This window comes from Mastomys coucha, unplaced genomic scaffold, assembly GCF_008632895.1.
Source record: "Mastomys coucha isolate ucsf_1 unplaced genomic scaffold, UCSF_Mcou_1 pScaffold22, whole genome shotgun sequence".
NCBI lineage: Eukaryota > Metazoa > Chordata > Mammalia > Rodentia > Muridae > Mastomys > Mastomys coucha.
The window spans coordinates 266,019,693-266,044,653 of record NW_022196905.1 but is presented as its reverse complement, the minus strand read 5'-3'; the positions used below and the strand labels follow the sequence as shown (position 1 = coordinate 266,044,653).

The 24,961-nt window shown below is 40.8% G+C and overlaps 1 protein-coding gene across 19 annotated transcripts in view; it reads right to left on the bottom strand.

Annotated features, from left to right (window-relative positions):
• Pard3 (par-3 family cell polarity regulator) overlaps positions 1-24,961 on the bottom strand; it is a 555,587-nt gene that overhangs the window by 207,325 nt on the left and 323,301 nt on the right. For 11 of the 19 annotated variants that reach the window (XM_031341867.1, XM_031341866.1, XM_031341859.1 and 8 more), the window contains 4 exons: positions 21,706-21,894; positions 20,892-21,062; positions 11,071-11,230; positions 3,945-4,134 (listed from right to left, as the gene is read on the bottom strand). In XM_031341867.1, the coding sequence (XP_031197727.1) occupies positions 3,945-4,134; positions 11,071-11,230; positions 20,892-21,062; positions 21,706-21,894 (710 nt within the window). Of the gene's footprint in view, positions 1-3,944; positions 4,135-7,202; positions 9,427-11,070; positions 11,231-20,891; positions 21,063-21,705; positions 21,895-24,961 lie in introns of those variants that run through there. The other 8 variants (XM_031341876.1, XM_031341877.1, XM_031341862.1 and 5 more) reach the window with 3 other exon arrangements.

Here is a 24,961-nt window from a genome sequence, read left to right as displayed (position 1 = left end):
TGTGTGTGTGTGTGTGTGTGTGTGTGTGTGTGTGTGTATTTTAGCTTGCGTTTTGGAAAAAAGGAGGAAGTAGGGAGAAGGAGGCCATCACGAACCTAAACCCCAGAGGACAGCCAAGGGCAAGGCTAGTGTTTCTATTTTTATTTTGCTATCATTTAAAGATTTATTTTTAATTTTTACTAGGTGTGCATTGTGTGTAGAGTTGGGGGTACAAGAAGGTACTAGATCCCCTGAAGAAGCTGAGTTACAGGTAGTTGTGAACCATAATTATTCATTTGATATGGATGCTGTGAACTGATCTCAGGTCCTGGGGAAGAGCAGCAAGTGCTGTTAAGCTCTGAGCATCTCTCCAGGCTGCGGTTTCTTCCTATAATAATGCTAGCCTAGATCTCGGTGCAGGCTGTTTCTCCAGTGCTAGAGCCTCAAACTTCTCATTATAAGTTCAGGATCGCAGCTCTTCAAAACTTTGGACAGTTTGAATTTCCAGTAAGTAGTGCCCTATCTGTCAAGGAGTCTGACATGTCAGCTTAAATACTAGAATCGGCATTTGACAAAGATATCCAGCAATTTCCAGAGCAAAACTCCCCAGGATCAACCAGATTAATGGTGATTCTTTTAACCCCAGCCCTTAGGAGGGAACAGCAGGTGGATCCCTGTGTGTTTCAGGTTAGCCTGGTCTTCATAATGAGGCTACACAGTAAGATCCTTGTTTCAAAATGAACCAAACAACAAACAAACCAACAAAACAAATCCATAAAATAACAATGACTCAGTTCTGAAGCAGCAAACATGAAACGATGCACTGCCAGTAACAGTAATTCTTCTCTGTATCAAAGTGGACTTCTTAGTTGCTTAGCAAACAAATAAGTTTGTAATAGGTAGAACACTTTAAGAACTCAATAAGGCATCAAATTTGTAGACATGATGAATGTGTAATACAGTTAGTTATTTACATATGTGTATGTGTGTGTGTGCTGTGCTTGGATCTGCTCGACTGTGTGTGCACACGTGTGTGTGAACACGTATGTGTATGCAGGCCATAGGTCAGCATAGGTCTTCCTCAGTGCTCTCTATTTTACTTACTGACACACAGTCTTGGACTGAAGCCAGAGCTCAAAGGCAATGCTAGTCTACACTAGCTATCTTGTACAAGAGATCCTTGTGTTCTGTCTCCAGGGTCCTAGGTCTGCTCAGCAATTCTGTGGGCGCCAGGGATCCAAACTCAGGCTCTCCTACTTTCTTGGTGAGCACTCTATCCACTGAGGCATTTCATCAGCTCCTTTAGTTGGTTTATGTCTGAGAGAGTCCTGCTATTACCCATGCTGGTTTTAAACTTCGATCTTCCTTCCTCCACCTCAGGTGTGCTGGGATTACAGATATGAACTACCATACCCTGCTCTAATACATTTTTTTTTAACCATCATAGGTGTTAACTTTTATTTATTGACTTGTTAAAATTTGGGGTTTCCTATATGAAAGCACAAGTATTTTTTTTAATTACTGTAGATAGACATAAAAGTAGAGAATTATTGACAGTCATGTAAAATGATACAAAACAGGTAAAGTAGAAGAATATTCATTTACCATTTACTCTAGATATACTAAAATACATTTTAACAGAAAATTCTACCACTGAATTCCCAAAGTAATTTAAATTCTTCCTGATGATATTGCTTAAAATCTCTATTTAGCATACTTTAAAACTCATTTTATATCCTCCAAAATAATGCTGCTATCAAAATTAGAATTTGCTGCTATATTTTCCCCCTCACTTAATAAAACATGGTTAATAGCTCCTACATCAATTACTAGGTTGAGAAAAAAATATATTCTATTAGTTAACAAATTAGAAGTATAGCCATTTGACACATTTAGCCTTCCACAATTGTGCAGTCAACTATAAATGTACACATTCTAAAATGTCAAATGAGCTTGCAAATTAATAAGAGGCTTAAAATAACAAAATATTTTTAAAATGTGACATGATTAATTTTTCCTGATTAACATATTCATTAAATTTATTTCAGACACAATAAACAGTATACTAGACTATTATTCAGATTCAGTGCAAGGCTGGCACATGACTCTCTGAAAAAGCCATATCTATTCCCCTTTTTCTGAAATTCCAGCGATTACTCTTGCCTCACTGACCTGATGGGCTTTGTTTGTTTTTTTGTTTGTTTGTTTTTTAACATTTTCATCCAGGTTTAGGGAGAGATAGACAGGAAAAGCTGACATTCTCAGCTCTGCGGCTGAACAGATGACATGCTTGTTTAGATAACTCTTACATTCTTTTCCTTTGCCCATATTTCCCAAGGGAAAAAAATCATAAAAGTCCTCACCCTTGTTGTGTGTTTTTCAAATTTACCTTAGGTAAATTAATGCCCCAGGCTATCCTTGTAAACTCACCACGACTTTTTACCAATGCAGATCCCCTTCACAAGTGGCTAATCACAGTGGACACTTAAAGGTTTTTGCCTCCTTGAGGAACACGGTAGACATAGATAACCTGCCTTTCCTCACTGACTTCCAGTGAGATACAAGCTGAGGTCATGTTAAGAGCATCTGTGTATTGGCTGCTCCCCTCAGCCTCACCCCGTAACCAGAAGACTCATTGCAGGCTAAGCTATGGTCGTGATAGAGTCTCTGGCTCAGCTCTATTTTTATATTCTTTATTTTGCAAATGAGAATTAAAAAGCCAGAAACAAAAGCTAGAGATGAACTTTTCAAGGGCCCAAGGACAGGTCAAATTCTTCGAAGAGAACATCTGCAGAGTTGGCAAACATATTACCAATGTTTTCCTGAGCTCATAAGGAAGAAGAGGAGGGAGGGGGAAAGAAGACACCAGGGGTGTCTTACTTTGTTAAGATTACCATGGAAATATTAACACAAAAATGCTTGTCCTCAACACCTCCAACCTTATAGCTAATGTGACACGGGTGGACGTGGTAGGAGGGCCACCCAGCGAAACCAGCTTTGTTTGATAGAAAACAAGCATGCTTTTCTATCAAGCATGGAGACCAAAGAACAACGTGATGTTTGGAGACCACACATGTCAAACAGCATCAACTGCTTTCTTCTACTGTCACAAAAGCAGGAAAAAAAAAAAAACCACGGGGAAAAAAAAAAATCAGGAGAGTCTCCACAAAGTCTCTGTCTGTTAGGAGCAGCTCAATGCCTGGTAAACAGTAGTGCTAAAATACTAGAGAGAAAAACTGGGGATGGGGAGATGGCTTTGTGGATAGAGTGTTTGCTGCATAAGTGTAAGGACCCAGTTTCAGGTTCCCAGCCAGCCTAGCCAGTTGGCAAGCTCCAGGATCGGTGAGTGACTACCTCAGGAAAACAAAGAAACAAAGAAACAAACAAAAAACCCAGATGAACAGCATTGAGGGTATTTGAAGTCAACTGCATTGGATAGCTCTGTGTCAACCTGACAAAAACTAAAGTCATCTGAGAGTAGGGAATCTTACCTGGGAAAATGCCTCCTTAAGATCTTAATGAATGATTGGTGGGGGAAGGCACAGCCCATTGTGGGTGGGGCCATCCCTCAGCTGGTGGTTCTGTCAGAAAACAGGCTGAGCAGCCCCTGCATGGCCTCTGCATCAGCTCCTGCCCCAGGTTCTTGCCCCGTTCCTGTCCTGACTTCCTTTGATGATGAACAGTGATGTGGAAGTGTAAGAAAAATAATCCCTTTCCTCTCCTTTTGGTCTTAGTGTTTCATCACAGCAAATAGAAACCCTGACTGAGGCACAAACCTATAGCCTCTCCACGCACACTCACTGGGGAGCACATTCCAACACACATGCATGCATATACTCCACAAACAGAAAAAAACAAAACTCTCCAGTAAGTCTCCTCTAGTTCCCAAACATACTAACTACTAATTTTTTGACTTAGATATTATTTATGCTATAGAAAGCCCCAGACCTGGGCTACTCACTCACCAGTCGGCTGAGTCACTGATGGTAGCCTTGGCCCATGTGCCTGCTTCTGTCATTATGAATCCAACATCATCATGGGAGCTGGAAGAGGACTGGTCAGAGAGGTGAGGAGGGAGCACAGGCAGTCTGTCATCTTCAATCATGACAGTGTCATCGTGAGGCATGTTCACCGTGGGGGACAGCTGGCATTTACCTGACCAGTGAAAAAGAAGTTCTAGATGTCAATGTAGGTGCCACACCTGTTCATTTTTAAATTTTACTACATCAAAAAAAACCCTAAGTCTTTGACACACCTGCTCTACCTGATGGAATGAGAGAATTCAGTGTATTTGTTTCTCATAAGGCATTGTCAAACACAAACCTCAGGTCTGTATGAGTGCTTCCGCAGCATGGCTACACAGCATGCAGCAGAACATGTGATGTCTCTGGTTTTAAGATTTCAAAACACACACACACAAAAACCCAAAAGGATTACCTTCAAAATGGTTTAATGTGAACACAACATATAGGGTCTTAGGTATGGGAGTCTTCTGGGAGGTTTACCCAGGAAATCTGAAGGCAACCCCCACAAACTTACAGTGATCATCTATTCAAGCACTCATTGGGTAGCTACTACAGGGTAGACAAGCAACATTATCTTCGTACTTAGTCACACCCTAGTGATGGGGGGAAAACACCTATGGAGCAGGCTAACTTGTGTAAGGACTGTACCAGTTGTGTTCACCTGGGAGAATGATGGACAGATATGGGTATGATTGTTTAGAGTGTCAACCGAAGTGATCAGAGCAAGGTTTCGAATGCCGGCTAGGACTTCTCTACTAGAAGAAATGATGGCATTTATCCCAGAAAAAGGCAGCAAAATCAGCCCATGATGAATTCAGGTGACACTTGACAAGACCTGGCATGCAAGCCAAGGAGAATACTTTGAAATGATAACAACCTAGAAGTAGAAAGCTTAGCTTAAATCAGATGTGTTTCTTTGTTCTGGCAGCATGTGTATAGTAGAGGACTGCAAAGTTGATCATCAATAGGAGGAGAGGACCTCGGCCCTGTGAAGGTTCTGTGCCCCAGTGTAGGGGAATGCCAGGGCCAATAAGTGGGAGAGGATGGGGTGGCAGGCATGGGGAGGGGGGAGGCAACAGGGGTTTGTTTTTGTTGTTTTTGTTTGTTTCTTTGGTTTTTGGAGGGGAAACTGGGAATGGAGAAATTTACATGTAAATAAAGAAAATATCTAATAAAAAAAATGATTAAAATGTAAAAGAAAAAAAAATCAGATGTGTTTCTTGAGGCTCTGAGGCCTCTCCTGGGAGGAGGGAATGGATCCAGATGTGCTTCTTGAGGCTCTAAGGCCCTGAGAAGAGGGGACCTCGAGTACGACTAGTCAATTACAAAATGCTCAAAGTATCTCTGTCTTCTTTCTTTCTAGGCCCTTGAAGTAAAATGTGTTGAGGTTCATAGTCCAGCATGGCGTTCACACATCATAACCTTTCTTGGGATAATATTAGGTCTCAAGTCTCCAGGTCCCTAAAGGCAATGCTGGAGCACAAATTGTGCCCTTATTACAAATCACCTACAGTTCTTGCACTTCTCTCCAAAGTCTTTCCATTTATAATCTGAGTAAACCTGACAAATTTTTTGTCCAGGTGCACATCTTGTAAGAGGTCGAATTCACAGAACAAAACCCGTACGGCATGACACACTAAAGTATGTACCCAAGCAAGCGAGGAACCATGACAATCTCCCCGCCCACCTCACAGGAAAAAGGAAGACAATCCCTCTATATCTAATGTCCAAATTTGTTCAGCCAACTCTACTGGTTGCTATCCAAAACAGCAAGACTGCTGAGCTTTCTCAAGCCTCACCACCATTCTGAACAAGGTGCTCTTTCCATCCACAATAAATTGACTTTTCAAAAATAGTTCAACAACCTTTCATTGCATTTTTATATCAGTCTTAGATCTAGCTTTAAAACTGAGCACTTCTTAGCATATTGTGTAAGAACGAATAAACTGGTAAGGTAGTTTAGAGCACAGTATATCTTTCTGTGGCTGACTCAGTAAAAAAAACAGAAAACTATTAAGTTGTTGTATGTCTTTCAGTCTTTACCAAAAAACTTGCCAGAAATTATAAACACATCATTATTTAGCATTAAGCGTACTGTTATTGAAACCATGCATGTTCATTAAAACCTCTGTTCAACATACTAGCTAGAAAAACATCCTACTTTGATTCAAATGTGCCATTTTGACAAACCATGGAACTGGCAGGTTCTTATAAATGTTCATGACATAAAAGTAAATCAAATGCAATCACTTCTCAGCCTTGATTTCAAATCACCTCTTTCCACTCAAGCTGTAGGATATTAGAGTAGTAATTTGTTCAGCAAAATATCACTTGTACATCCATGGTAGTAAACTCCGCTATCACTGGCCAAAGAAATGCTTTAAGATGTATTTTGTCTCCTGAATGACCACGTTGAATTCATGAAGCCAGGGCTCCTTCCCCTGACTAGAGAGGCAAATGTCACATTACTAAATACCAAGTCCTCACCCAGGAATAGTTTAACCAAGGAACCATCACAGAGTAATTATACTGCGTACACTTCAAAGTCAAACATGCAACCTCTTGCACTGACACATTTATTTTAAGGGAAAGCCCAGTAAGAAATACAGACCCCTCTGACTGGATTGTACAGTCCTCTGTGTGTGTGTGTGTGTGTGTGTGTGTGTGTGTGTGTGTGTGTGTGTGTATCTTATACCGTATTGTGTAGAAACACTGTACTGTACATGACACAGAATGTCAACAGCTATCTGGCTTTCTGTTTCTCAAACACACATTCTCTTGTTCTCTCATATTCTCCCTCCCTCACCATCACCTCCCCTCTCTCTGCCCCAAAATGGCAAGAAGTCTCTCTTGCATTACTCTCCAGTATAATATTTTATAAGATTTTGGGATCTGATCACCATGTTCTCCTCCAATTAGCTTGCTTGTGAGGAACTACTCCAGGATCTGGTTCTAGAAACCCTCAGGGGTACCAAACAGATACAGTTCAAAGCTATATGTCCCACTGAGACACACCAGGACCTCTCTCTCACATCTGTTGGCCTTTGACACATCATAGTCGAGAAACATGAATCATGTTCAAGGTGGCTACAGTTTTTAATCAGCTAAATTCTCCTCCTCCCCAACTATTTCAACAATATCTCCAGACTACAAAACGAACATTCAGGGTCTTAGAGAGAGAAACAATAACATACAAAGTGATTGTTTACTAAACATTTATTCGTTGATGAATTTACATGGAAGGCAACACAATGCATGGTATCAGGAACAAACGAGATGAAAACTGTCAGCAACAGAACTCATTGTAAAACCAGCATCAGCATCTCTGTTCTCTATGTCAGGCTTTTAACAAAATGAAAATATTCTGAACATACCTATTTAAACCACCATAAAAGTACGAATATAGAAACCACTGAGATAAATAGCAAACTGGAATAAAAATTTAGCTCAAGATAAACTTACTTTAAACAAAATTATGCAGACAAAAACTTAAAAAAAATAATGTTCTGTGCTTACAAACAGGAGATTGTGGTATATATATATATATTTATAAAGTAAACATGTTGGTAAACTGTGCCTGTTATTCATTGTTGCTATTAAGGTAGCTGAATAGTTGAAAGAGTCTTTCAAGACTTTTCAAAGGAGAAATACTAAGACTCATGAGGGATACTTCTGGTCAGGACTGCTATTATCCATCTACCTACCTACCTATCTGATCATTTACTTACTTTTTTTCTTTTTCTTTTTCTTTTTTTTTTTTTTTTAAATTTACTTAACCTAATTTTGTGGATCTGGGAGCAGAACACTGTAAATGCTAGGCAAGTACTGTTAACTATATTCCCAGCCCTTATGAGTTGCTTTCTAATACAAGAATAGGACTCATGTTCTAACATTAATGGCAGTGGGAATCCAGCCAAAAAGAGAGGAGTGTGGCCTTTGGCCACATTTCTGAGTGATCCCTTCAAAGTGATAGAGATAAATTGGCTGCTACTAAAGAGGAACCCACCACCCAGAAAACCACACATTCAAACTGTGGTTCAGGAACAATATGTTATTTCAGGGAAGCCACTGTCCAGGGTTCTGTAACTCTGACTCAAGAGCAGAATGACGCCTGCAATGTGGATGTCGAGGAAATGTCTTAAAATATCTTATCACATGGGGACTAAGGGGACTAAGCTATGGAGAGATCTCAAAGTCTTTCAGTCAATGTAGTGCCACTGAAACTTACCGTGAGATCTTGGCATTCCCCAAGAGTGCTACTTTTAGAAAGAGGGAACAGCCAAAACCAAAACAAAGCAAAATCATCATGGGAGTGATGATTATCCGCTAAGTGAGAAAGTATGACTGAAGACATTTGACATCCTTCCAATTAGGAAACATGTTTCCTTTTGGTTGTACATTTTTTTGAAGTCTCTCTCTTGGGATGTATACCCTTTCAAAAATTATCACAGGCCTTTAAAATTCCTTTAGTTGCATGTACAAAGTACTCTGTGAAAAATTGCCTTGCTCACACAAAATGAATCATTTTTGTGTGTGTGTCATTATAAGGAATTTTAACACTTCTTTTTCTACCATGGTCTATAGGGAGTGAGCTTAAAGACCCAGCAGACAACATGAACTAACCAGGTAGGACCTCACTGAGAAATGCACCTGACACAGTATAAATCAGCAGGCTGATGGAGAAAAGACATTCTGATATTAAGTATTGTTTCCCTTCTAGTGGCAAAGTAACATCCTTTTCAGGATTTCTAATTCAGTGTTATCTAACTTCACCAGTAGCATGCTTTTATTTTTTTTATGGCCAACCATATTAGGATAAGGACAGAAAAAGTATAGTAACTTTGACGTTTGTAAACAGCAAGATAAATTAAGTCTATATATTTCTCTAGGTAAAGCCACATGGGCTTTACCTAGTTTCCAGTACAGCTTATAAAACATGTCTTAAGGACATGGACAAATGAAGTCATCGAGAAGCCCTGGATTCAATCCTTCCCCCAAAGATAAACTACTATAAAAATTTGGCCTACTGAGTATGATGTCATCCCCCAGCCCATAGGTTCTAGGACATGTGTGAAGCAACACCAAGCATAGCAGGAGGGACTAGCCTGCAAGGGGAGTCACCAGGAGGTCATTACATACCTAGCATAGGGAGAAAAAACACTGCCTCCCAGATTACCCGCTGGAAAGGACTAACAAGTCAGGACTAACAAAACCGGGTGACAAAATATGGAAAAAATGACGTATTCCTCAACCCATGTTATACATTTCAACAAGTCTCTAGGTGAAAGATCTGGGTGGGGGCTGGTATGTGTTTGAGTGTTAGGTTTTCGCCTTCCTCTGAAGAACCAGGGATTGGAGGCAGGATGCTGGTTACAGGAACTGGTGTACCAATGGGCTGATCAGTATGGCAAATCCTATGTTCCTATAATAAAGTGGAAATTACAGCGTATCACTTTGTATGCACACAGATCCAGGGACACATGCACACATCCTTTCCCAAGGGGTCTAAGATTTTCTCAACAGGTAAGAATTGGACAAAGATGCTTTACAGCTTGACAAGGAAGCATGGATAACCCATCAGCAGTGGTAACCAACAGGCACATATTGAACTAGAAACTAGAAACAAGGCCCTTCACACTGAACAAGGCTCAAACCAAGAGGAGGGACTGCCTCCCCAGTTCTTTCATGTCACATGTAAAATCGTTAAAACATGCACGGACCATATCAAAGGTAAGAAATCGGAGAATTTATCAATTTCTCCAAGGGGAAAAGCTAGATGAGGAGGAAGAAAAATGACAGGGAACTTCACTACTTATGATGATATACAAACATTGTTTTTCTGCAGTGCTCAGTAGAAATCTCTTTGATGATACTGTTCCTTAAAGCACTTGTCTACTGCTAACACAACACCTTGCCAGCAAGACAAGCTTTCCATGAACACTCCAATGAGTTAACCAAGCTCTGTTTCAATGATGCAGCACAATGAGAACTCGTGTTTGTATTAGATCTGTATTAAATACACTCAAAATGCAATTAAATTTAGGGTTCTACTTTAGAAAATTGCAAAAACAGATCATAAAGTATGAATGTTTCATGTCATAAGTACTTCTTATATCTTAAATTTGAAAACTCTCTCAAGTTAACCCCCAGATGAGCAGTTTTATAAACCCAGCCACTCCAGGGTCTGGTAGGAGAAGGCTGACCTATCTAGTAGGACAAGTACTTATGACCACTTTACCCACTGGGGCCAAGAAGGCAGCAAGGAGCAGATCAAAGTCACAGGAGATGAATCGAGGATTTAAAGAATAAAGCTGGGTTTCTACTGTAGCTGTTTTTAAAGATTTATCTTACTATGTACCTCATGTATTTTTCATCTGTGACTAAGCAGTTCTACCAAGAGTGACAACTTTTAGATTCATTTTTTACATTTGTTATACATATGCACTATGTATATGTGTGCACAAGTGTGCACCAGTTCATGCATGGGTGTATATATGTACCCATGTGTGCTAGCCTCGGGCATCGCTTCCCAGGAACTGTCCACTCTGTTTTTGAGAGTCTCTCACTGGGACGGAGGGCCTGCCTTAGGCTAAGCTTGCCGGCTGGCCATGAGCTCCAGGGATCGGTCTGTCCCCGACCCTGTGCTAGGACTACAAAAGGACCAACACAACTGGCTTTTTCTACTGTGCTCTGGGAATTGGAAATGGATTCTTAAGGTCACACAGCAAGGATTTTACCAACTGAGCTGTTTTTACAGCCCTTGTCATTTGTTAAAATGTAGCTTCCCTTACTGTTCTCAAGAAGCCAAGGATACTGTGACTACTAAAAACACTTCTTTCATACCCTTTTCCTTTCCGTCTCCATCAAACATCTGGGAACTGAAGCAAATTTAACCACTCAGTGCATGGATGTACTTTTCTTACATTTATGTGTCCTGCATGGCCATAATGAACCTGTTCTCTTTTTCTCTCAGAGTCAGAGGCCTCCTTTACATTAATATTGCATTAAGCCTCTCTCCATGGACCAGGGTAAGCATAAACATGAGATGAAATGAAGAGAGCTTTACCTGACTCACCCATTATCCTGCTCAGAGCTGCGTTCCTGGTGGGCGACTCATCCAGCCCCTCGATCCCACTGTAGAGGGAGTGTGAGATCCTGCGTTCTCGGTCATCCAGTTCTGTTTCGATGGGTAGCTCAGGTGCAGCAGGGCTCCCAGGAGACCGGAGCTATGGAGAAAGGGGCAGGGAGAGTGAATCTTGGAGGCTGGTTAGCAGCATGGGGCCATGATAACAACCTTCTAAGGCTTGCATCCAACCAGGCCTCCAATGAGGTAGAACCTTTCAACCTACACCAAAATAATTTGTACTGTCAGCTTGGCCTAATGACCAGCTTTCTGTAGCACTTTATTCAACACCTCCCATGAAGCTCTGTCAACATTTGAAAATGTGTATATTAAAAAGTTTTTTTTTTAAAGTTTCACCTTATTGCTTATTTTTTCAATTTGAGTAGAGGCATGTACTGAGGTCAAGACCAACTATTGTTTAATTTGAGATTCCTGCTACCTGTCGTTCTATGGAAGGCAAGCTTTGTCAGCAGATCCTGGACTTCACTTAGCTTTGTACCTATGGGGCAGAAACACATTTGCCTCCTCCAACTATCAGTTTAGGAGCAACATACTGAAAATAAGTTCTGGAGAAATTAACGCTCATGTAAAACTGTAAGGCAATTTCTATGTTTGAAGCAATAACTGAGAAATACTTCAAGTACGTACAGAGGTATATGAAAGTAAGAATCAAACTCTGTGTGTGTGTGTGCATCATGTGTATGGGTTTTTGCATGTATGTGCATAGTGTGTGGATCGTATGTACAAGTTTGAAAGTGTATAGGCTCATGTGTTCTAGTGCTCAGGCATGAAGAGATCTGAGGTTGACCCTAAGTAACTTCCTTGATAGCTAGCTCCCCACGTTACTGAGGCAGCATCCTTCCCTCAACCTGGAGCTTGCCCACTGTCATTAGTCTATCTAGCTACCTTGCTCAGAGGATCTCCTACCTCTTACCTCAAGAGTTCTAACATAATGAACAGCTAACATGCCTGCCTGGCTTTGAGTTCCAGTGGTCCAAATCACAGTGTATTAACACTTAAGAGCGTTATTCACAGAATCATCTCCCAAGCTTTGGACTAAATATGTTGATGAGACACACAATGACATGAGCTTTAAAGTCACACAATCTTCTAAAAGAATAACAAAAAGCAGGTCATGGGCTGGGGGTGTGGCTCAGTGCACACTGCTACTTTAGTCAGGTGAGGCCCTGGGCTCAATCAGTCTCCTCAGGCAATGAATAAACTGAATGCAGTAGCTCACACCTGCAATCATTGGCTGATACAGAGGGAGTTTGAGGCCAGCCTGGTTATAAAAGAGCCAAGTGATAAAAGTCAATTTTTTTAAAGTTTGTCTTTTTTTAAAAAATATCAATCTCTACAGCTTTGGGTAAAATTTGTATGCAGTCCTCCTCATCAAAGCTGTGTCCTGCGGGCCATCTTCTCCATAGAAATAGCCAGAGGAAGACGTCTGCGCTAGGAAGGACTTAGCCATTTCACTTGGTGAAGGGTCCTGCACCACAGTAACTATGAGGACCCAGGTGGACCAGCTCCCTGAATGGTGCTACTGAAATACAGCCAGGCAGGGCCTGAGATGAGCAGATTCTTTAGTCAGGCAGAGCGGCTACCCCAGTCAAACAGGGAGCCTTGCTGGTGTACGGCCTTCCACTGAGCAGAGTATTGCTTCTGTTGAAAACTATCCTGTGTTTATGTAATGAGATACTTAATGATGCTCCAAGCTGTAGGCTGAGCTTGAGAAGCACCAGAGAGTTGGAACCCATTGAAGGGTCAACGCAATTACAACTGGGGACCCTCAAGCCGCAGGAGAATAATAAACTTGCAGTGCGGCGAATTAGACTAATAAGGTTTAAACTGTAAAATCGGGGTTTGTTTTATTAGTTTTCCCTTGAAACTGCAGATTACAGCTGACAGCTTTACTGGCAAGTAAAGCACCTAAGGTCGCTGATATGAAGACGTACGAGAATGCTGTCTAAAGCACCATTCGTACCTCCGTTCACAGATTCCTCCAGGAAGCCAAAGCAAGAACAAATCTCATACCCAGTACCCTTAAAGACAAACGTGCTTCAAACCACAAGAAACTCAAGAAGAAAGAAGATCAAAATGTGGTCATTTAACTCCTTCTTAAAAGGGGGAACAAAATACCCATGGAAGGAGTTACAGAGACTAACTATGGAGCAGAGACTGAAGGAAGGACAAGCCAGCCTAATATAGCTATCTCCTGAGAGGCTCTGACAGTACCTGACTAATACAGATATAGAGGCTCACAGCCATCCATTGAACTCAGTACAGGGTCCCCAATGAAGGAGTTAGAGAAAGGACCAAAGGAGCTGAAGGTTTGCAGCCCCTTAGGACGAACAACAATATGAACTAACTAGCACCCTCAAAGCTCCCAGGGACTCAACCACCAACCAAGGACTATACATGGTGGAACTGATTGTTCTGGCAGCATGTGTATAGCAGAGGATTGCAAAGTTGATCATCAATAGGAGGAGAGGACCTCAGTCCTGTGAAGGTTCTGTGCCCCAGTGTAGGGGAGTGCCGGGGCCAGAAAGTGAGAGAGGGTAGGGTGGCAGGCATGGGGAAGGGGGAGGCAACAGGGGTTCGTTCTTGTTGTTTTTGTTTGTTCATTTTTTGGAGGGGAAACTGGGAAAGGAGAAACCATATGACATGTAAATAACTAATAAAAATAAATTAAAAAAAAAAAAAGACAAGCGTGCTTTTTCAAAGCTGACCATATGGAGCCATTGTATAGCTCTACAGCCAAGTGCTGGCCTAGCATGCCTAGACCTGGGAGTCCCCTAGCCACACAAAGAAACACTCAAAACAAAACCAAAAACCTTGATATTTTAAATGAAAATATACATGAAAGACACTTGCCCTATTAGTCTCTAGGAAAAAGTACTGCTTGGTATAAGATATTTTATAGGGAAACCAAAAGAAAAAAAATCTTTGCATTTGCTTTCAAAAATAAATTTAGCTCCACTATACAATTTGGCAATTTTCTGAGGGGAAAAAAAAACATAACAAGAAATAAAAAAACCCAAAAAACAAAAAAACAAAAAAAAAAATCCTTTATAAACATTCTTACCTTTAAAATAATTAAGTATGCCAAGGGAATATTTAAGGTTATATTAAGTGAAATAAAATTCCTTTAAAAAGAATGGGCAGGTTTTGTAGAGAAAAATCACTCAAGATGCATGTTCTTGAAGGGTACACTTGTAAACACCAGCACCTCAGCCGGGTCTAATTTACATATGAAAGACAGATTTAAATGAAGCCATCAATAGCCTACTACATAAATTTAGAACACCTTTTAATTCCTCCAGTTTTATCTTGGTTTTGTTTTGTTTTGTTTTGGAGACAGGGCTTCACTATGCAGTCCTAGCAAGCCTGAAGCTCACTATACAGAGATCAAGGTGGCCTCAAACTCACAGCAATCCCCCTGTCTCTGCACATCCTGATGCTGGGGCCACACCCTGCAACTTCTCCAGGATTTTGTGTTGTTAATGTTTGTAGGGGTTAGTGCTATTTGTATTTAAGACTGGGCTTCTCTGAGCAGCCCTGTCAGTCCTGGAACTTAGAGGTCTCTAAGTGCTGGGACCAAAGTTGTGCACCAGTTTTAAGAGAAAGGATTGGAAAACAGTTTGGTTTAAAAATTTTTTGACTTTTTTTTTTTTCCTTTTTTAAATCCAAGAAAACAAAAGCAGAGTGTGTCAGGTGGTCCCTGGACTTGCAAGATAAAGGGACCCTGAAGACCAATTCCCACTGGGCCGGCCATGTCTCTCCAGCCTTTAAATGTGCTGCACTGGGCCAGCCATGTCTCTCCAGCCTTTAAACGTGCAGCTTAATGCTTAATAAATGTTATAATTAATAAAAATTGGGAAAAGATGCAACTTTTAAAAATAATAAAGTTAGAATAAACAGTGTGTAACACAGCTGCACTTGTCAGGCTGTTCCATGTGTTGAAAAAGAAGAAATCTGTAGTCTCATCAACTAGGGCCAAAGGCAGCACTGGGAAGACCCTTGCCTGGGCTGTAGAAGAGATTTTCTACTTACTGAGAAAAAATAGTACATGTTTCCAGTACACCACCCGTTCTGCAGGATATAAAATATCTCATTTCTTGACTTGTTAACTGGGAATTCATTTTTCTTTGTGGTCACCATGCAAAGCAACTACCAAGCAAGGTCAGTAATAAAGGCTCTTATGAATCACTATTATAATTTTATCTACAGGTCTAAATGTTAGAAACAATAAAAAATTGCAAAGCTGTATAAATATGTTTTCAAAAACATATTCGGATGACATATTGCTTTTATAAATGGCAGTAACATGCTTCTTAATAATCAGCTGGATATTATCCAATGATTATGCTTTTTTATTAAATATTTAGAATAATTTTTTCTTATAAGAAGTTAAAAACTCTTTGAAAACTAATATTAATACAATTCCTGGATTCTAAATTATTTTTCTTGGAGGGGCTAGAGAGACCTGAAAACCACCATCTCTGTAGGAAAGTTAGTATCAGCATAACTTTAACCTCCCTCTCAGTTACCCTCAGACTGATCCTGGCTAGCAAGCAGGAAAACCTATTTTTCCAGTTTCCATTTAGATTTTATTCCCATGTTTGTCATAAAGAAAGCACTGGCTGGGACGATTAGTTGAATAAAAAAATAGATGAGTCAGATTCCATAGAAATTAGCACACAGGGTTGTATGGAAGTGCTTTTTTGTGCTAGGTCCACCATGGTATGCCATCTAGCCTAGATTATAGGTTTACTGTGGACAATACTAATGTTGAAAGGTTCATAAGCCTGCAGTTAATAGTAACAAACAGGTATGTTTCAGATCTGAGGGAGAGGTTTTTGGCTTCTACATTTTTCCCCCAAGGGGCTGGAGAGATGGCTCAAAGGCTAAGAACACTTGAATGCTCTTCTAAAGGTCCTTCTAAAATTCAATTCCCCAACCACATGTTGGCTCACAACTATCTGTAATGGGATTTGAATCCCTCTTCTGGCATGTGTGAAGACAGAGCCCACATATGCATAAAGTACACGATAGATAAATCTAAAATTTTCTAATTAAAATATAATTATGTAATTTCCCCTTCCCCTTTCTTCCCTCCTAACTCTCAGAAATCCATAGTATTAAAAAAATTGTCATTATTCTGAAATATATAGATGCAATCTGCTGAGTCCACATGTTACTTCTATGTATATGAGTCCAGGACTGGCCACTTAGGGTTAGATAAGCAATTGGGGGAGTTTTAGGGCTCAATGTCTAATTCTGTTTTCATTTAGTTTCCTTCATGTCCTTAGGTCGTGATAGCAAAAATCTTAATGGGATAAGTCCCCAGATTACTGGGCCCTTTGATAGAAGAACCAGAAGCTCACACAAGAATCCTATGTTCTTCTCCATATCACTGGGCAATGACACAGTCAGTCAGATCCAGTGTGGGATGGTGAGGATCTTGCTTCTAAATGACTGTCACCATCCTGGCCCTATCCCCCATGGCACCTCCTCCCTCTTCACTGACCTATCCAAATTCATCTCATAAAACACACAGGTCAAGAATCAGGAATTATTCCTCAGGGCCTTTTCTATTTTATGTAGCTTTCTAATTCCAAAAGGATTAAATCTAAAGGAAGAATTAATTTTGAAGCAATCCTTGATGTCCAAATCCCTCACATGAGATTTAAGACACCAGCTCACCTGGCAGAGCTTTATGCTTAGGCTAAAGCAAGGTTTTATATAGAATCGCTTCTAACGCACATGCTGAAATAACTATGCTATGACGAATTACAGCAATTCTCACAAATATCCATCCCCTTCAGATATTTTAAATCAGCCTAATTCTCATACATAGCTTATTTTGAGTACCACACAGAGGTACCAGTCCCCTCCAGCCTCCTTTGGAAGGCAACAGATTTCTCGCTTGGAGTATATAATACCAATTTGTCTTCCTGCAAACTGGAAGGAAGGAAGGAAGGGAGAAAGGAAAGAAGGAAAGAAGGATGGAAGAGGGAAAAGGGGGAGGAGAGAGAGAAGAAAGGAAGGAAGAAGGAAGGGATGAAGAGAAGAAAAGAAGGAGGGAAAGAAGGAAAAAGAAAAAATCATGATATTAAAAACCAACCAAACAAAAACAACCACCAACTAAATCTGTCTTTAAAAACATTGTATCATCCTTCAGGAGTGAATTGGGATAGAGTACAATTTCTAGAAATCTCCCATCATCCTTCAGAAGTAAAGGGGCTATGAAAATAGTGGAGAGAGTATTCTAAAATTGAAAGGATGCAGGAGGGCTTCAGCTAGGAAGAAAAGAAAAGGAGGTAATAGCAGCAGACAGATTCAAGGTAAAGAGAGCCCAGGTGAGTTATCAGGCACCCGACTGTGAAACAGAACATGGTCAGGTGGAGCAACGCAGATGAATCCACAATGGCTTGACCCTGGAGAACTAAAGAGATCATTTTACTTGGCAGACTGGAAGAAGGCCTAGCTAATGAGAGTCAGTCTCTAATAGACCACACAGGGGAGGCCAGTATCTGCAACAGGACAGCTCAGATGTACAAGAATGGGCTGAGAAGGGACACTCCCAGACCAAGTCATAGATATAGAGGCCATGTCTGAGAGCTTGTGAGAACCCCACATTTCTGAAGACATACTTGCAGAGCTTAGGAGACACGCAGGGAGAGCATCTCCAAACTCTGCATAGGAGGAGGCTGCTGGTGGAACACAAGCTTATGAGATTCAGCATTACATCATTGTCCTTCAGTATTCTTGGGTGTCTGTTCCAGGAACACCTATAGACCCCCCAACCCCAGGAATGCTCAAGCCTTTATCTGGGAGAACACCATGTCTATGCCAAACCTACACAGGTCCCTCTACACACACAGTCTCTAATCTACGAAGACAAAGAAATGTAAATGAAGTAAAGGGCTATTAGGCTGTGCTGTTTAGAGTAGGTGATACCACATGTCTATGTATGCTAGTGCAAGGTGACTAGTTCCCTAATATTTTCTTCATGGAAAATGTTGGGGTTTTGCGGAACACAGATTGTGCAGGTGAGGAACAAGCTTGGAAGCAAGCATCAACTTGGGAACATAAGCAAAGAGAATCAACCTGGGAAGAGCCTGAGGCTCACATACACAGGAAGGACAGGAAGTGGAGCCAGAGACTCATAGCAGATGGAAAGAGAGCAGAGGTTAGACCTCTGAAATCAAGCAAAGCAGACCAAGAGGCACTGCTGAGGAAGCCTTTGCATGCTGCAGAAGGACCAGAGTTAGTGAAACGTGGGTTTCAAATAGCAACTAGTGGGGAGATCAAATCTAAGACTATGCCAATGTTAGGGAGGTAGCCTACCTAGAGAGGCTATAGAGATAGTTAAGTGCTTTCCCAGGGACTTTTGGGTACGAGGCAAGAACTTTAGGGGTGAGAAGGGAAGAGCTCAGTGGATAATGTGTTTGTGCAGCAAACACAAGGACCTGAGTTCAGAGCCTCAGTACTTGTGTAAAACCAAGTCACAGCAATACTTTCTGTAAAGCATAGTGCTGGAGAGTGGGACACAGGTAGAGAGAGATCTCGGGGGCTTACAGGCCAGCCCTTCTAGCCAAACTGGAGAGCTGCGATTTCAGAGAGACTCTGCCTCACACAATAACATAGATACACAAATGCATGTGTGCTATATACATACACCAACAACCCCACACATACACACAATGTAGCACCCCCAAATATGAGGAAAAGAACCATGTTGCCTAATACAGAAGCTTCTTCTCATGAATTCCTACCTTTTCTAGGAGAACACCAAGAATATAAGCCTTGAACTTCAAGAGACTTGGGTGAGATACCATGCAATGGTCTCAGACTAGAACCAAACACCTACAGGGAGCTCAAGAACATTACTGTAAACTGGGACTCATTCATGACAACAGGATGGCCTATGAGGACACCAGTATTTACAGTAGCCTAATTTATACAATCCTTCCCTGTGACTCAAACAGAAAACTTTTTTTGAAGTGATAGAAATCTCACACCAGCAAAAGCACATGGGAGGCCTACTGGAAACCCAAACTGAGCTACTCTGGCTGCATAATTCTTTAGTCAAACCCTCGTAGTACAAATAGCTTCTCCATACTTACACAGAAACCTCAGCACTTTATACACACACACACACACACACACACACACACACAATTAACTATAAGCTACTATGTCCTAAGAAACAGTAAGAACCAGCCATATAGGAAATGATAACAGAATCACAGACCGCTCTGTGGATCACGGCTGCTCCCACACTTAAATCCTCTTCATTCACGTAAATTCAAATGTAGAAGTAAACGTGACAGGGATATTTCAGTAGGGAATCTAGACTCACATCTTTCATAGGGCAAAATGGAATAAATCAGTGCCTTTATCAAAACATTTTCAAGCTGGTGCACGTTTGCCTTACTCTTGGGGAATCAGAATCCTACAGAAACAGAATGGTCTTTATTACCCTTTATTGCAAAAATCTCCCACAACATTCCATATTCAGGGTATGTGTGTGTGGGGGGGATGAGTATGCATGCATCCCTGTGTGTAAGTGTGTGTGTGCACATGCCAGCAACTGATACCCTCTATGGCTCTGTGCTTTATTTTTTCTGAGTCAGAATCTCTTATTGAACCTGAGGCTCAGAGACTCAGCCAAATGGATAGCCAGTGAGCTCCAGAACCCACAGATTCTTTTGTCTCTATGTCTCCAGTGCTGGGATCTGAAACTCAGGTCCTCATGTTTGAGCAACAGCATCTTCCATCTCTGCTGTCTTCTTAGCCTCCCGACCTCATTTTTAAAAAGATCAAGGCAATGATACTTTTGTGACTAGACATTGCTATGTATCCAGCACCTATCAAAATGTCTGACATATAGAAGATCTTTAATGCATACCTGTCCACTGACCACTGTCCTCAGGAATCGGAAACAACTCTTTCTCTAAAAGAACTACCTAATATAGACACCTGTGTAGTACACTATCCTGAGAACTATTCACAAACACCTGCACAACTAGGACTAAAAATCCCAAACAATGACTTGACAAGAAATAACCACCATTCAAGACATCACTGAAAGGCTGAGATGCAAGTCAGTAAGAACATATGCCCCGCCAGTGTAATATCTGGAATCCACCCCTTAGTACCACTAGTAGAATAAAAAGGGGCAGTCCTGTAGGCAACAGGACTATCAGGATCAAATTTGAATTCTTCCCATTCAAAAGAATGTCTGAGGTTTTCAGTTAATGTTAAATTGATCCTTGTTGTAAACATTAGCTTAATAATTGTGGCTATTTCATTCCACACTTGACAAATAAAAGTAATGCAGGTGTGTGTTGGTTTGAATAAAAATGGCCTCCATAGTCTCATATATTTGAAGCTTAGTCACTAGGAAGTGGCACTATTTGAAAGGATTAGAAGGATTAGGAGCTCTGGCCTTGCTACACCAAGAATGTCACAAGGCTGGAACTGGAGCTCAGTTCATAGAGCATTTGTCCACAATGCAAAAAGCCCTGGTTTTGGTCCTCTCTATTGCATAACCAAAAATGATGGTGAATACTTGTAACCCCAGCACTGGATAAGTGGAGCTAGAGGAGCTGAAATTTAAAGTCACAGAAAGCTCAGACTATGCTGGGTCACATGACACAATGTTTGAAAGCAAAATGTTCTCCTGACAAGCCTGCACAATCTCATTGAGCCACAGCGATAAGTGACGGCTCTTTTAGGAGACATTCTCTATTTACCTCATTACATCTGCTGATCCGCCTCGCCACAATGAGCTGGATCATGCCACGCTTGTTGCCTTCGGTGGACATGGACCTCCTCAGAGTCTCCATGGCTTCCTGGTTGGCTTTGCCCAGCAGAGACTCTCCATTTACAGCGATCAGCTGGTCATTTACCCTCAGCCTTCCATCCTGTGAGGAAGGCAAAGTAAGGATTGCTGAGTAGTCTGTAAGAGACTTCTTTTCCGTAAGTTTAAATAATTAAAACATAAAAAGGAAAGAAAAGGGGATCTGGGGGCTTTAATCTCATCGTAAGCAGCTGCTATGGCCTTTGTCTATTTCAGTCTTTTAGATATTCCCAAGCCATTATTATAATCTGTTAACTAAATGGAATACTCATTCAAAGGACACAAAGTGATCATCACTGGCTTGTTGGTTCTCAGAAACAGCCACGAAGGTGGTTTATAAATGAGATCCATGAAGATCAAGACAACTGTAGAAAACTGTTCTCCACAAAAAGCCAGGAAGCTCACTCTAGGCCTAGAGGGAGCAAATGGTCTCCCAGGAGAGGGAGGGAAAAAGGAAGCTCCTCCCCCGCCCAAGACTCAGGCTTTGCCTTCACACATGTTATCATCACCAAACTAAGAATACAGAATAGAGGTCGCATGAAATAGAATGAAGAGTTAGAGTGATGAGCTCCACACCCCCCCAAATGGTCCAGGCATTGGATCTATAGAGAAAGAAAATATTACTAATAGAACCTATAGGTCAGAGAGGAGGTGGGTGAGAAACCTCACCAGCAGGCACAGGTTGAACGAGATTGACAGGCTCTTACTTTAGACGCAGCTCCACCGTTAATAATAGACTTAACGAAGATCCCCAAATCTGCATGGTTCTCTTTGGAACGGTTCCCCTTGACGCTGACACCAAGCCCTGCAGATCCTGAGTCGTTCAGTGGAACTTCAAAAGTCAGAAACTCCCTGGTACCGTCAGGTGTGAGAACAACATCCTCATCTTCAGCTTTCTAAAAAGGGAAAAGAATTGCAAAGGGTATTAAACTATCAATGCCTCTTTCTCTAGCTACTACACTGAAAATCTTTAATGATAAGTTCTCTAATGGAACGGGCAGATTTTCTTCCTTGACAGGATCCATGATGATAGTACAATGTCCTACAAGATTACCCCTGAGCCTGGTTGTGAGCAGCTTCAGGCTGTGCTTACATCAATACTGTACCAAACCTGCAGCTAATTCTAGGAAACACAGGGGTAACACAAAAGAGAGATGCAGACTTCTAAAGTCTGGGGCTAGTTTGCAAAGTCTTTGTACTGTTCTGTCTTTACTATGCAAAACAACTTTTTAAAAGCCAAGATAAGCAAATCATTTGTCTTTGCATGGAGGATTTGCAGTCCTTAGTAGTAAGTTCAATATTCACTGACACTGTGTGCATTTTTATGCATAGACAATATCAAAACCCCAATGATACAAAGCTAGCCAGGAAAGGTATTCAGGTTTAGGGCCAGTGCTAAGCTATAACCAGCAACATCTGGGAGACAAGATAGAACCAAATAACATCTGGGAAGAGATTTCCATAATCTTGCAATCACACATCATTTCACTGGCGGATATCACGTGAGCATTGTTGTTTAATTAATTAGCTATGTACAAGTCTTTGGTTTCCTAACTGAAGATGCTCAAAGAAAGGCTTTCAAGATCCCACACAATTAGAATGTATAAACCCTTGTTCACTACCCTAACAGAGGAAGAAATGAAAAATGAATCTTTAACCCAATGGAGTATGGTGTGAGGCCACATTCTATTACTAAATGCAAGTTCAGTACCAAAAAAGAAAGGGCAGGTTGCTGTCCGGGTCCTCAGCCACCCCACCAAGGCGAAGCACACCATCTTGACATCTGCCATTTCAAGTGGAAAAGCAGACTTCTGCAGCATCAGTCTTAGAATACATAGGCCCCAGTGAAGCCTAAAAAATAGTGCTCCTCTTTTCCCAACTTTGAAACCCTGCTGTAGCATCCTCTTTAGTCATTTAAAATGGACCATCAGTTACCATGGTGAGATGTCACCCTAAACGGACAGCATTCAAACAACTCTCAGTTACTCATAAAACTTGGCTATTATAGAGGATAGGAACACGATTTTTTTTTCTTTTGCATCCTATCCAATTTTTGAAAAATTCTCAGAGCCTAAATCAAGTAACAATAAAATAATTTAAAAGAGAATTTGAGGTTTTTCACACACACACACACACACATACACACACACACACAATTTGCTATTTTAAACTTTAAAATCTAAAATAATGTTACAATGCTCCATACAAAGCAATGTTTCCACTTTGCTGACAGTGTTAGTGTGAGTGTGTGTGTTAGTGTGTGTGTGTGTGTGTGTTTGTGTGTGCGCGCGCGCACACGTGCGCATGCATACATGTTTGTCTCACTGGTGATAAAGCAGGGGCCTCATAAAAGGCAGTCTAGAAGCTGTCTGCTGCTGGCCTACATGCCCAACCATACAAGAGTGCATTCTTGGAAACATTTCAAAGAATAGCCTGACAGTGAGTAAGGAGGAGTTGGTTTTCAATGACATAAAACTGCAACCTTTTTAGACCATGAAAAATATGCACTAATAATGAAAAATAAATGTTTAAAGGACAGTGTCTATATAAAGTAAATATTTACCATTGGATTTAGCTTCTCTGCTCTTTGTAACCACTTTATCTTTACAATATTCCCAGAGAATAATTACAGTTCAAATCAATAAAACTAATGAACTGGAGACAAACCAAGGTCAGGTAATTGTCTCAAAATATTGATATATCACACATATATTATACAGAAATATCTTTCTACTCATGCAATGCTCTATAAATGCTAATGTTCACTTCATTTTTCATTTCTTTAATCTATGTGTATCAAAAACAAAACACTAGGTAATTATTCTATAAATGACTACTATTGCAGTCTTACTGTAAGTGTAAAAATATGCCATCTGGAGGCTGGCAGCACCTCAATGCGAGAGCACTGGCCTAGCAAACATCTAACAGGACACAGGTTCATATCAGCATTACAGACAACCAAAGCAATAATACTTAAAAGAACATCCCACGTGGGTAGATTTCAATGATCAAAAGAAAAAAAAAAAAACAGCACCAATAACTCTAAGCCACACCACTGCCCCCTTGTATTTGTAATTCAGAAACAATTAGGAGACAAAATTTATTTCTCTGAGAATGCTGCATTTGAGAGGCCATGGATGCTGTAGGTTCTCGGGCTTTGCTAAATTCAAGGAATCACAGCTGTGTTTTGTGCACACAGGGACTCAACCGCTACCAATTCTTCTCTCCAATCCTAAGGACCTTAATTGTCATTGGCAGATTTAGATCTTTAGTTTGGCTTTCTCATGTTTACTGATTCCAACATTTCCATAATGATTTTACAAAAGCTTAAAATTCTCAGTTTTTGTTTTTTGGCTTTTTTTTTCTCCCTACTTGAAAAATCAAGACAAGGAGCTGAGTGAATTCATGAAGAAAAAGGCTAATCAAGGTGGGAGGGTCCCCCCTGCCTTGCTTAGCAGTTTCACTTACTAGGAAAACTACAAGAGACCATAGGGGTGGGATGGGAGGGTCTTTTCTTAAGGTTCTTGTATCAAACCTTGAGACTTTATTGTCATTAAGAACATTGAAGGGAGGCACTGTCAGCTGCATTAGCATTTCATTATTAACCCACTTGGCTCTTGAAGGAGACTGAAATTAACACCAGCTTTTAGAAATTTCTGTTTTTTGTTTTTGGTTTTGTTGTTGTTGTTGTTGTTTTTTGGGGGGGGTGGGGGAGAGCAGTAACTTAAAAGTTTCCTCTTCAAAAACCATTTTGAGATGCAACACCATAAAAGTCTCCACAACGCTGAGCTAGTACGAGGATCTCCATGCTGACAGCATAGAAACCACTTCCTACCTCCTTGTTGTGCTGCCTGAAGCTGAGTCCCTTCAATCAAAGGGTTTAGTTCACCCATCAGGCACAAAGGTTAATACATTCTCCAACATGCTCCAGCTGGATTGGCTGCTCTTTCACACACATGGACA